The sequence below is a fragment of the Brienomyrus brachyistius genome, chromosome 2 (genome assembly GCF_023856365.1).
Source record: "Brienomyrus brachyistius isolate T26 chromosome 2, BBRACH_0.4, whole genome shotgun sequence".
In the NCBI taxonomy this organism is placed as follows: Eukaryota; Metazoa; Chordata; class Actinopteri; order Osteoglossiformes; family Mormyridae; genus Brienomyrus; species Brienomyrus brachyistius.
The window spans coordinates 10889284-10901365 of NC_064534.1; the positions used below are offsets into that span (position 1 = coordinate 10889284).

At 40.2% G+C, this 12082-nt stretch overlaps 1 protein-coding gene across 1 annotated transcript; it reads left to right on the plus strand.

Moving 5' to 3' along the window:
* Positions 1-4231: 4231 nt before the first annotated feature.
* LOC125723550 (N-acylethanolamine-hydrolyzing acid amidase-like) lies at positions 4232-10547 on the plus strand. Its single transcript, XM_049000245.1, has 11 exons — positions 4232-4495; positions 4832-4996; positions 5175-5301; positions 5459-5549; positions 5640-5716; positions 8346-8518; positions 9283-9345; positions 9422-9488; positions 9620-9648; positions 9814-9880; positions 10230-10547. The coding sequence occupies exons 1-11, from the start codon at positions 4323-4325 to the stop codon at positions 10245-10247; spliced, it is 1050 nt and encodes a 349-aa protein (XP_048856202.1). The 5' UTR covers positions 4232-4322; the 3' UTR covers positions 10248-10547.
* The last annotated feature ends 1535 nt before the right edge of the window (positions 10548-12082 follow it).

Genomic DNA, 12082 nt, shown 5'->3' on the forward strand with positions numbered 1-12082 from the left:
AATCGAGTTTAATCAAGTAATTGTGACAGCCCTACTTACAGAGTAATGCATCGTTACTTTGGTTGTGCTACAGCAGATCATCATTAAAGCAAAGGTTCTGCCTCAGCTCATTTTAACATCATTCAAACAGCTTAATATGCACATTGAAGGTCTAAAGTCCATTGTGCAATTTTATTTTAAGAAGCCACAAAGCACCAAGTCAGCAGGGGATTCTGCAATGGGGAAACACAGTGACCTCCCCCGACCCTAAGGCAGATTCCACTGAGCCTAAGGCATGACGGGAGCCAGAACTAGGGAAATCACATTTAGAGACACTAAAGAGGCACTGCAATACAGTACTGGTTATGTGTGCCTTCTTGATAAACACGTACAGGCCTCCCCAGAAATGCCTAAATGCATTAACAGAAGGCTTTGTTTCCATATCAGTGCATCTCCTCTGAACTTCATCCGCCTGTGGTTTTCAGGAGGACTGAACGTAAATCAAAATTATTCTTCAAAACATGTTTCATGAATGTTTAAAGGTTAGTTATGCTGAAGGTCTTGATATGCAGGAGCTAAGGTTGCCATGGTAAAATCGGTTGCATGTGGCTCAGTATAACTGAATAAATGAATGTAGCTTATCAATGATTGTATATACATACATTTTCCATTTTAATACTGACAATGTACGGTTCTTTAAACCATTTATTTCTGTTACACCTCTGTGAAAAGAATATTTGACTGAATCTAATTGAATTATAAAAAAAAATTGAGAGGCACAATGGGGGACAAAATGTGACATTTCAGTTGTAAATAATTGCAGCCTTGTACATCTATATTCACATTGTCTTCCCCAGTTCATTTCTTTCATGTTGTGACTGTTTCATGCTATCAGCAAAAGTTGCTAAGATGACAAAATGGAGCATCCTGGAGTGTCCCGAAATGTCACCTCGTTTCACTCACCAATTTCATGCAAAGTGAGCTACATAGATTATATATATATATATATATATATATATATATATATATATATATATACACACACATATATATAGAATAGTAAGTGAGTGAGCTGTTTAGAGCAAACCCCGCATGTGGACTTGAGAGAAGTCAATAAAGCAGTGATTCTCGAAAGGCATCCAGTTCCTGCAGTGCATGGCACTCTGCAGTGCAAGCTATGTAAGGGGTAAAGGCATTAACAAAATCTGATGGCAGAAAGGAGTTTTAGCAGGTAGATTTATCAGAAAGAGCTTTATCACATGCCAGACACGCAGTCATTTGGATAATCTAGAGCGCCTGAAGCAAATGATCCCCTATCATGTGGTCTGCCAAGTGTGTTATGGTATATGGAGGATGTAGTATAGTTTTTGCGAAGAGTAAATATGAGTTGGAAAACAGAGAACTGAACAGTGAAAAGTTCATCACTGACCTGCAAACAAATTGAGATCTTAGGTCTTTTAGTCACATTGAAAATATCAAGGTGCAGTCTGCGTGACGTGCCCAAACCACAACTCATTCCTTTGTACGTATATATATTTTCTGAAATGAAAAGGCTGGTTCTGTCCTGGGGGTCAGACTGGAGAACCTGGCGGAGGTGTCTGAGAGGAGAATGCTGAAAAAGCTTCTCAGCATCATGGACCACCCCTCCCACCCCATGCACGCAGACATGATGGGTCATCAGAGCTCCCACAGCAAAAGACCAATTGCCTCCAAATGCAGAACCGAACGCCACAGGAAATCCTTTCTACCGGTGGCAATAAGACTGTATAACTCTTCCTCATTCTGTAGATGACCTTTTCAGAATCTGTCATCAAGACTCATTTGGATCGGGCAATATTACTCCTCTGTTTGTTATCGAATGTTTGTTTTATCCATCATCACATGCTGCTATTGCAATTATTCAAGGCACAAACACTTAGTCACTTTTCATTACACATGCACTAATAATCTGTTATTTTATTATGTTTGTTATAGCTTATAGTTTTTTCTTTTTTTTACTTTTTACAGAGTATGAGTATTTATGTGTATTTATATAGTTACAATACAGTATCACTCATAGTTATTTTGCACTATTATTTTCTTCACCTTACCTTTATTCCTATTGTTGCACTGAGCGTGTAAAGGACAAAAGAATTTCCCTCGGGATAAATAAAGTTTTTTCTTATCTTATCTTATCTTATCTTATCTTATCTTATCTTAAATTCATACCGAATTACACAAGCTTTTCAGAACCACCCAAACATCTCATACAGTACCAGTCGAAAGTTTGGACACACCTACTCATAGAAAGGTTTATTGGTACTATTCTCAACATTTTAGAAGCATTTATAGATCTGAAGAGTGTAAAATAACATATGTAATTATGCATCGACCAAAAACATATTAAACATAAAAAAATTATAATTTATCTGTTAAGGGGGGCAGCTTAATGGTTTGGGACTCTGTGAGCTGCCTGGGTCCCTGGGTCGGCAGGTGCCCCCACCACTGCGCCACTGAACTATGCCCTTAACCCCAGTTGCTCCAGGAATAGGCCGACCCTACTGTCTCCTCTACGCCAGCTTCATGAGGTGGCCTCCTGGGATGCTTTCCCATCTGTCACTCATTGGTCGCTTTTCCTTCACTCTCATTGGCCGCTTTTCCTTCACTCTCAGGCCAAACTCCTCCAAAACCATTTTTATTGTGTTTAGGTCAGGTGGCCGGGTCATGTGACGTGACACTATCACTCTCCTGTGCAGGCAGCTTGGCATATGGAAACTTTTGTCTGGTACTCTCCGTATGTAATGTGATAGTGGACAGTCGAGAAAAAAGTTATTCAAAAACATGAAAATTGCCCTAGCAGGAGAACCCTGCCCCGATTATTTTCAAGTAAATTCACCAACAATTGTAATAAGAGATGCAAGTCCATTTGGACTCAAAACTGTACTGTTTACAACACAGAACAACGGCGTTATTCTGAAGGAGAATAACAGTGGAACAAGATGTCATTTTGGACATCTCATCACATACTGTGTCAGCTGAAGAAAATGTTTTACTAGTTTTGGCTATCCTTTGGAAGTTGTCATACACAACAGCAAACATTTTTGACTGGTCCTTCAAGACTTTTCCGAAGAATGATGGTATCAGGAATATACGTGCTTAGCCATGTTACTCAAAGAGTAACGGGAAAGTACACCATCGCAGTTATACTGAGAAAATTACAGACATTTCAAGGCAAACCAAGACAGAAAAACAGTGCGTACATGGTATATTTGGAACATGGAAATTTGAATTCAAGGTTCAAACACACAATATGCAAATATTTTCATACCTCAGCAAAGGTGGGGCCTTAGAGGTGGTTTTGGAAGCCTTTCAAATGTAGTTATTAAATTGTGAGCTTAAATTGATTATATATCATTTTAAATTGAATAAAAATAATGTTTAAAATTATAATTATGTCTTCAACATATTTGCGTACCATATGTTACATTTAATGTTAGTACAATTACAATGTACTGTATTTGTCAAACTTACATTTTCACACGTCTATACGTTATTTTACCAGTGGGTGGCGAAAGATATAATATGGGATTTTAATAATATATGCTTACTTGACCTTGCTTGTGTTCTCGTGCACCCGTTTTACGTCATCTTCCATCGCCGAAGACTAATTCTAACGATTATAACAGAAGTACAGATGATGGATAAAATAAAGGAGCTTACATGTAAATTAATGAATTGATTTTTTTCTAGTGTAAATTAACCCTTTTAATGTATTGATTTAAAATCCATATGGAGGGAAACTGAATTAAGCAGCCATGAAACTATTCAACATTTATTTAGATTATCTCCTACAGTAAAATCCTTCTGGTTTGATGTGCAGACTTATATTAAAATATAAGCTAATTTTGATATTTGTTTTAAAGAAGTAGATGTAAGGATTTTAACCATATTAGAAGCAATATAGAATTGTCATTTGTAATTAATTTGATAATTGATTTAATTTCTCAACAGGATATATGTACTCTTGTTCATTTTGTTTATTGTTTTTTGATTGTCGTTCAAATAAAAAAGGTTTTAAACAAGGTGTTGGGGGGGGGGGGGGTTACAAAGGACGGTAGATATTCCCGTAATGTCGATCGTGCCCAACTCCAAATATCAAGGATGTGTCAGTTGCATCTTCGCCAAACAACTTTCTTCTTGTGAAGCAGGTTGCGTTTCTGTATCTGGGGCAAGAACGTCATGATCTAATTCGTAAGGTCACGCGGCCTTAAGGGGCGGGACTGTTACTGACTTATGTAAACGGAAACTAGTGCCGCGCTGTTGTCAGTACGAATGTATCTACGGGCTTGTATTGTAATGAAACTATGAAGTGCTGTCTCGCTTTAATTCCCTTAACGCTGGCTGCGTGCTGTTATGCAGACTTTGCGCCACCGATCGTCAAAGTCAGTTTGGACGAGCCACCGAAAGAAAGATGGGCACCGTTGATCAAAGTGATCGACGTGAGCTATTTCAGAAAGATTGCGTCTCTGATTATTGAGTAAGTACACAAAGTCCATCACAAAAACTTCCGCAATGCTAAATTTGTTTGTACTGCCTGTAAAACAGTGTTTTGATGTGACTTAAAAGTTCCATTAACATTTAAGATTTCCCTGGACTACTTGAGTTGCCAGAGGGGCCCCTACTATTTTATATGATGGTGTAACTGTGGGACGAGAGTGGAGGATCATCGACAATAATACACTACCGTTTACAAAAAAATTTGGGATGATGTGTTAAATGTAACATTAACAGTGGGAAGATAAGGAACTACCTTTATGGTGATTCATTTATAGTGGGAAACCTTGATCCCAGTATATTTTTATTCCTGTTATAGGTCAATTGTGCCAAAATGGGTACATCAAGCCATCAAACCTGTGGTAGAAGCCTTGGAAGATTACATACCACAGCACTATGCAGGAGAAATCCAGGGACTGGCCTCCCTGTCCGGAGTTGACATCACTGACATCATCCTCCTGAACTTCGCCTATGAAATCACAGCGTATGTACTCAGTGCAGAGCCACTGCATTTATTGCTCGACTCCAGACTATGTATTTAATGTTTTGTGATGGAAGCTAATATTCAACTTTAGCGGATGGGTGACAGTTTTTAAGGTGCATGCTCTAACCCACTCAACACAAGAACTGAACCTAAGATTGCAACCTCTTTCATGCCTCAGGTTTTGCACGAGTATTGTCGCACAGGATACAAATGGCCGTATCTACCATGGGAGGAACATGGACTACCCATTTGTGGAGATTCTGAGAAATCTTACAGTTGATATTCTGTTTATCAGAGATGGAAAGGTATGTGGCAGCTTCTAAAGCTCAATATTTTTACTTTTGTTGCTGTTATTCTATGGTTTACATCAGTGTTTTAGGTGTTTAATGTTTTAGGGATTAGAAAATGTGAGCAACAGATATGCCTTACAAAACAAAACCACTTATAAATGTATTTCTTTAGGTGGCCTATAGAGGGACCTCCTTTGCCGGCTATGTTGGCCTGTGGACAGGACAAAGTGCAAATAATTTCACCATCTCTGGAGATGAACGTGGTACGTCTGGTCCTTGATGTAACATGGACAGTCATGGGTCACCTGCCATGTGCTTGCTGGTATGGTGGTCTGACGACTCTTTGCTCACAGATGCTGGGTTTTGGTGGGAGAATGTCATCTCAGCCTTCATACTGAAAAGCACACCGGCCAGCTGGCTCATGAGAGAGGTGGGTATTCGTGCAGTTTATGTATTTGGTCATTTCTTTAGCAAGTGCTTTACAGCTGTTTCAAAATGGTTCAAAGAAAATAGAGCAACTGAAATTTTAGCAATGGAAAAAAATAAGACCTCTGAGGATTCAAGGTCGACTGGTTTCCAAACACCCAGGTGTGCTAACATTATACAATATAAGCAAAATGAATCTGCTTTTCATAAATGCAGGGTGTAAACTGTGCTCATGGTTAGAGTTGTGTTTTGAAGTCAGGGTAAGCAAGACTAATGTAATAAATCCCATTAATGAACTGGCAAACCATTCCATAATATAGGGGCCCTGTAGATAAAGACTGTATTGCCATCTGTTTATATGTGGTGTATTTTATATGTGGGATAACAAACAGACCGCTGGGGGGCGTGGGGGTGTTCCACAAAGCAAGATTTCTCAGCTTGGTTAATTTAAGCGATGTCTTCTAGCTTAAATGAACGCAGCTAACCGAGAAATCTTGCTTTGTGGAACACCCCCCCCCCCCAGAAGTCTGTTTGCATTCTGTGATGTGCTTATGATGTGACTTGGAAAATTCCGAAGAACTGGTGTTATCCGAGTAGGTGTGCAGATGAAATAGGAATATGCTTCGCTGTCTAGCAAGGGCAAGAACACTGAGTTGGGTTTGGCTAGTTTCAAAGGCTGAAAAGAGGAACCTGCTTTGCCTGTGGGTGTGGGAGAAACAGCCGCCCGGGGTCAGGCACGGTCACACAGACTGCACTTGCTTTGAGCTCTGAAGTCGCAGAATATTATTTGTATTCCTTGCAACAAGTTGCCTAAAAAACCTTTTTCTTCCTTGCTGTCTCCTAGATAGCATCTTTGTCGTTTTTCCACCATACATGTATGGTAAGGCAGTTGAATGTGGCTGATGCTGTTGGCAGGCAGTTACTTGTCCAGTGCCTTTTATCGATGTAGAAATATCTAGTGTTACGAACCCCAGGCTAGGGTTGGGACATAACAGAGTGAAAGGGGAGAACAGCGTGTGGTGGACAAAGGAACACACGTGGACAAGTTCATTTATAAATTTTACGAAATTATTCCAGTTTAGGTGCAGTATCACAATAATCTTTTTCATCACAGTCATAGATGGAGGCTCATTTGCAAAAGTGATTAGTAAATGGTCAGAGAAGGACAGATACAAAATGAATATCAACTCTGTGGGTGATAATCAAGTCCACTGTATGACTGTGTTCTGTGTGGAGTTCGCACTCTCTCTCCATGTTAACGTGGGTTTTCGCTGGGGGCTTCGACTCCCTCCCACAGTCCAATAGCGTGCAGGATCGGTTGATTGGTGAGTCTAAATAGTGTGAGTGTGTGAGTGTGTGAGTGTGTGAGTGTGTGAGTATGTGAGTGTGTGAGTATGTGAGTGTGTGAGAGTGTGAGAGTGTTAGTGTGTGAGTGTTAGTGTGTGAGTGTTAGTGTGTGAGTGTGAGTGTGTGAGTGTGAGTGTGTGTGAGTGTGAGTGTGTGAGTGTGTGAGTGTGAGAGAGTGTGAGAGAGTGTGAGAGTGTGAGAGTGTGAGAGTGTGAGAGTGTTAGTGTGTGAGTGTGAGTGTGAGTGTGTGAGAGTGTGTGAGAGTGTGAGAGTGTTAGTGTGTGAGTGTGAGTGTGAGAGTGTGTGAGTGTGAGTGTGTGAGTGTGAGTGTGTACGCCCTGCGGTGTGTGGGCAGCTGCCCAGGGTTGATTCCGGCCTGCGCCCATTATTCCCTGGATAGGCTCCAGTCCCCCCTGTGACCCCAGTTGGGATTAAGCGGTTCCAGAAAATGGATGGATGGATGACTGACTGTGCTCATGAATTGGTCCTGTTACATGCTGATACTAACCAACAGAGTCAAGCAGAGATAACAGACTTTTGCTGAAGGCATCGATCTCTACCATATATGCATATGTATGTTAAAAACACCAAGTATGATAATATTCTCTAAATTAAGTACTTGGTCAATGACCAGTTCAAATGGTTAACACATTCAGTTAAGAATGATGTGCATGCTCTAGGTTGTTTGTGTGCTGTAAGAATGTCGATGGACCAGACAGATGCCATTTGAAGTTTCATCATTTTTAGTGCCGTAAAATCCTTTACAGCTTCTGATTCAGTTTTTGAGAGTCTTAAAATGGCTGCCAAGTGTGGTATCTGTTAATAGTCACAGGTCTGATTCAGTGTCAAGCAGCATATCTATATTAAGAAGCGATTCCATTCTAAGAGAGTGAACATTCAACAATGAGCTTTTTACTGTATGTTAGGTTTCTCTTGTGGCTGATTTAACCTTACCAGTGGAACTGATATTACATTATCTGCACAGGAGCCATTAGTGGAATGTTTAGGTTCAGATCTTGGTCTAGCAATAGTTACCATACTCTTTATATGTTCACGGGGCTCTGTTTTTGAATAGTTGTTCAATTTAGGAGATGCCAAGTTGTAGAGAGACAACAATCACTGCAAAATAATGGGAGTGCTGTAGAATTGCTACGTTTGGGAGACTGGGAACAAAGGCACAGGAGACAGAGATACCTTAATTGAAAGCCCTATTTGCATGGATCTGTGATTGTTCTGAAGTAGAGGGTGACCAGTTATGATAAGGACCAGCTCTGTGTCCCTGTCAGACCCTGGCAGAGGCAGCAAGCTACCAGAATGCCTTGGAGAGCTTGTCTAAGGTGCCCATCATCAGCGATGTCTACTACATCGTGGGCGGTGTGCAGCCGGGGGAGGGCGCTGTGGTGACCAGGGACCGCTTGGGATCAGCAGACGTGTGGAGTCTTGATCCTCCCCATGGGCAGTGAGTGACCCCCCCACCCCCGCCTTCCTTAAACACATAGCAGTTAAGGTTTCCTTCTGTACAGGTAACTGCATTTTGGTTTAGTCCGGTCACACAAGTTTTAGAGTTTTGTTTTGGCTGGATCCTATTCCAGATGGGTACAAATATACCTTCAGATTAAAAAAAAAAAAAAAAAAAAATTAGTTATATATTGTACTGTACAAACGTCTTAGGCAGTCAAGGAAAATGTTTGATATTTATCTGGGTAGGTAGCATATATTTGCTCAGAAAAACACAGTTTAACATTAGAACATATGCAAATTGAAAATGAATGTCTTATGTTCTCCAAAATCCTACTGCATAGCTGGAAACGTGTTGGATAGATAGATAGATGAACACTCCTTTGATTTCCAGACCTCTTTTCAGTGGCACCTCAACCATTCCAAATGTATTCGTTAAATTTCACTACCAGCTCAATTAATTAATTAGTAAAGTCAAGTCAAAAAATACATGGGTGTATTGGACAGCTGCATATGCTGGGGAGTTAGGAAAGGTTTTTAAATGACAGAACTGGAACACTTTGACAGACATGATGTCATACTTTTACACCAATCAGATGGTAATTTAAGCACCATTTTCATTGACTGCCTGAGACAGATATAGGAATATTCCCACAAATCAGATCGCTCTCTTCCCTGGGCAAATCAGATCACTAGGTTCCCTGGGCCTTTCAGTTTAGGTTCTTCAGCACTGTATTCATTCTCTGTACATATTTTCTTCTTCAGGTGGTTCAGGGTCGAGACCAACTATGATCACTGGAATCCCCCACCACATGGAGATGACCGTAGGTGAGGCAAAGTCTCAAAACACTCAGTCATGCCGTCATTTAAAACAGTCATCGCTATTTTACTTTTTTTCCCTCAGAACACCAACCATCAAGGCATTAAATGCTACTGGTCAGGAGAACATTAATTTGGATTCACTTTTTAAGGTAGGTAGACTAATCACAAGCTGTACTGAGGATGCACGAGTCATGTCAAAAGCAAAAAAATGTTAAACCTGTTTCACTTGATTGGGAAAAAAATGCTTCAGTTCAGCAGCTAAGACTTATTGTTTTGACAGGTGTTGTCAGCAAATCCAACATGCAATAGGTGAGCAGAAACAATTTTTCTTCTCTCTGTACAATATTGCTGTATGTTTCTATGGAGAGCAGTACAGTCGGCCATATGCCGTGACAGTGTAGCTTTGAAACGTTGCCTGAATGGTGCAGCGTGTCGTTCTGTATTCTCCGTGGCTGTGAACAAGTTGTTTTCCAGGATAACGGTTTACACAACAGTGATGAGCGCTGGAACTCCTGAGAATTATCGTACCGTAATGAGAGAGGTAAGGAAGGCTGGATGAGTGGCTTTTTTCAGAATAAACTCCAAAGTGTCTCCTTAAGTCCAGGATTTGGCTTTCAGCTTCAGTAGTAAATTTAGGTATTTGCTAGAAAAGCAACAATATTTAAAACAATGTTCTTAGTGTTTTTTGGGAGGTAACTGACAAACAGGGTAGGATTCGTCCAGGTATTATTTACTTTAATATTAGAATCAACCACAAATATAAACAATACTTCCATCATTTTTTGCAGTGGAACATTAAACTAACACTTTAATTTCACAAATCAAAAATTCGCATTGTAAAACAATCTTAATATTATATGATCAACTAATGTTTCCTTTTTCATTTTTAGAAATGCAACTTGGAGTGAATATCTGGCCCAGAAGCATAAATACTCAGGAGACCGTCAGTGTTTGGATAGGAATTATGTGCTTGTAAGCAATGTATTAACCCTCAGTTGACCAATCAGAATGCCTGATTTTTTTCTTCTTTCATTTTATTCATGCGCATTTTGTTATAGATCAAAACTGTTAACTTTTAAATATAAAGTCTTAGATCCACATATATGATATTTTAAAGCTTGTAAATAACTCATGGTTTACAACACTGCAAATGCCTATAAAAATAATGTTTTATGCTAATAAAATTGATATCACATGTGGTTACACTATCTCCTGTGTGTATTCTGCTTCTTTGCCTTTGTAGTGGCCTGGCGATTGCTCACTATCCATGGTTGAGCAAACGCTCTGAATAGACAATAGTTCTGACGTCAGTTAAAGGACGTGTCTTGTGATTGTTTTTCTTTTGTACTGACTCAGACACGCTTCTCTATTCACATCTGGTGGTAAAAACAGCGGCTCACCAAAAAAAATCCTCCAACTAGCACTTCATACTGACTATAAAACCTATAAAGAGAATGTGAAAACTCACAGAACTTTAAGCTGTTATCTGGGTTGTTGCACCAAATGTAGTCCTGATGTAGAATCTAAATGAAATTTTGGAAAGCGGCTGTTTCCTGTTTATAATTCACGCATATACGGTATTAATGGTAGCAGTAGTAGGGGTAATACGGTATCTATGCTCACGCTTGCGCTGTACCTGTGAAAGGAGAGAAGAGACTTAGCCTTGTAATTATTACACTACAGTGGCGACGAGGTGGTAAATTGTAAGAATCCACGTTTTTGATGGCCGTAGACTACTTTGAGAAGTGAAACTCCTGGCATATCCGACATATAGTTTCCTTTTTTGGTTCGGAAAAACCCGGAGTTAACTAGCGAAACTGCTAGGTTTAATTAGTAAGACGAGGAGAGGACGACTCCTGAAAAGCCGAGGTTGCCCTCCGGTGGTGAATAATTGTAAAAGGTGGTCAATTGTTTTGCAAAAGAAGACAACCGGATATATATATATAAACACTAGATGGACATTCTCTGCAGTAGCTACTGAAGGGTTTGTGTTGATAGAAGGAGAAAACTTATGAATACATTCGGTTTCATGGAAACACAGTGGTAAAGGCAATGACAGGACAACACCCTGAATTTTACAGTAGGAAAGAAGATTTTGATTGGTATTTGGAACAGTTTCAAAGATGGCTGCAAATGATATTGTCGATGTTTGGGCGCACAGGATATGGACTTTTGAAGAATTTAGTTGCACCAAGGAAGCGTGGAATTGTGGAAGTGCCAGTGAAAAGAATTTAACATTCAGTGAGGCCTGTTGTATTGTACTTTCTCAAGGTGGCATACAAAGACACAAAAGAGTGGAGAGAACATGTAGATCAGGGGTCTCCAACTCCGGTCCTGGAGAGCCACCGTCCAGTAGGTTTTCTATCCTACCTGGCTTCAGATGAGCCACACCTGCTCTCAGGTAAATACCAGGACCAGGTGTGGTTTATCAGAAACCAAGTGGGACAGAAATCTTACTAGGTAGTAGCTCTCCAGGACCGGAGTTGGAGACCCCTGATGTAGATACTCCAAATAGGGGAGTTCACAAGATCTCCAGTACTTCAGGTGACAGACTGCATCACAAGAAAGGTTGAATTCTAAGCTGAAGTGGAGGCCCAAATCTGCAATACCAACTCTTGCTGCATATCGCATGCAATGCTAGGCTTTAATCCTGCTCTCAGATGATTGTGACATACAGTATAGACGATTCAGTGACCATGCCGACGCGGATGAATTGTCACATCTCCCATACAAGTGCGACACT

Coding starts and splice junctions, on each gene's coding strand:
- LOC125723550 (XM_049000245.1), top strand. CDS start 4,323: ATGAAGTGCTGTCTCGCTTTAATTCCCTTAACGCTGGCTGCGTGCTGT. Junction 9,346..9,421: donor CCACATGGAGATGACCGTAG/GTGAGGCAAAGT, acceptor TTTTTCCCTCAG/AACACCAACCATCAAGGCAT. Junction 9,649..9,813: donor GCAAATCCAACATGCAATAG/GTGAGCAGAAAC, acceptor GTTGTTTTCCAG/GATAACGGTTTACACAACAG.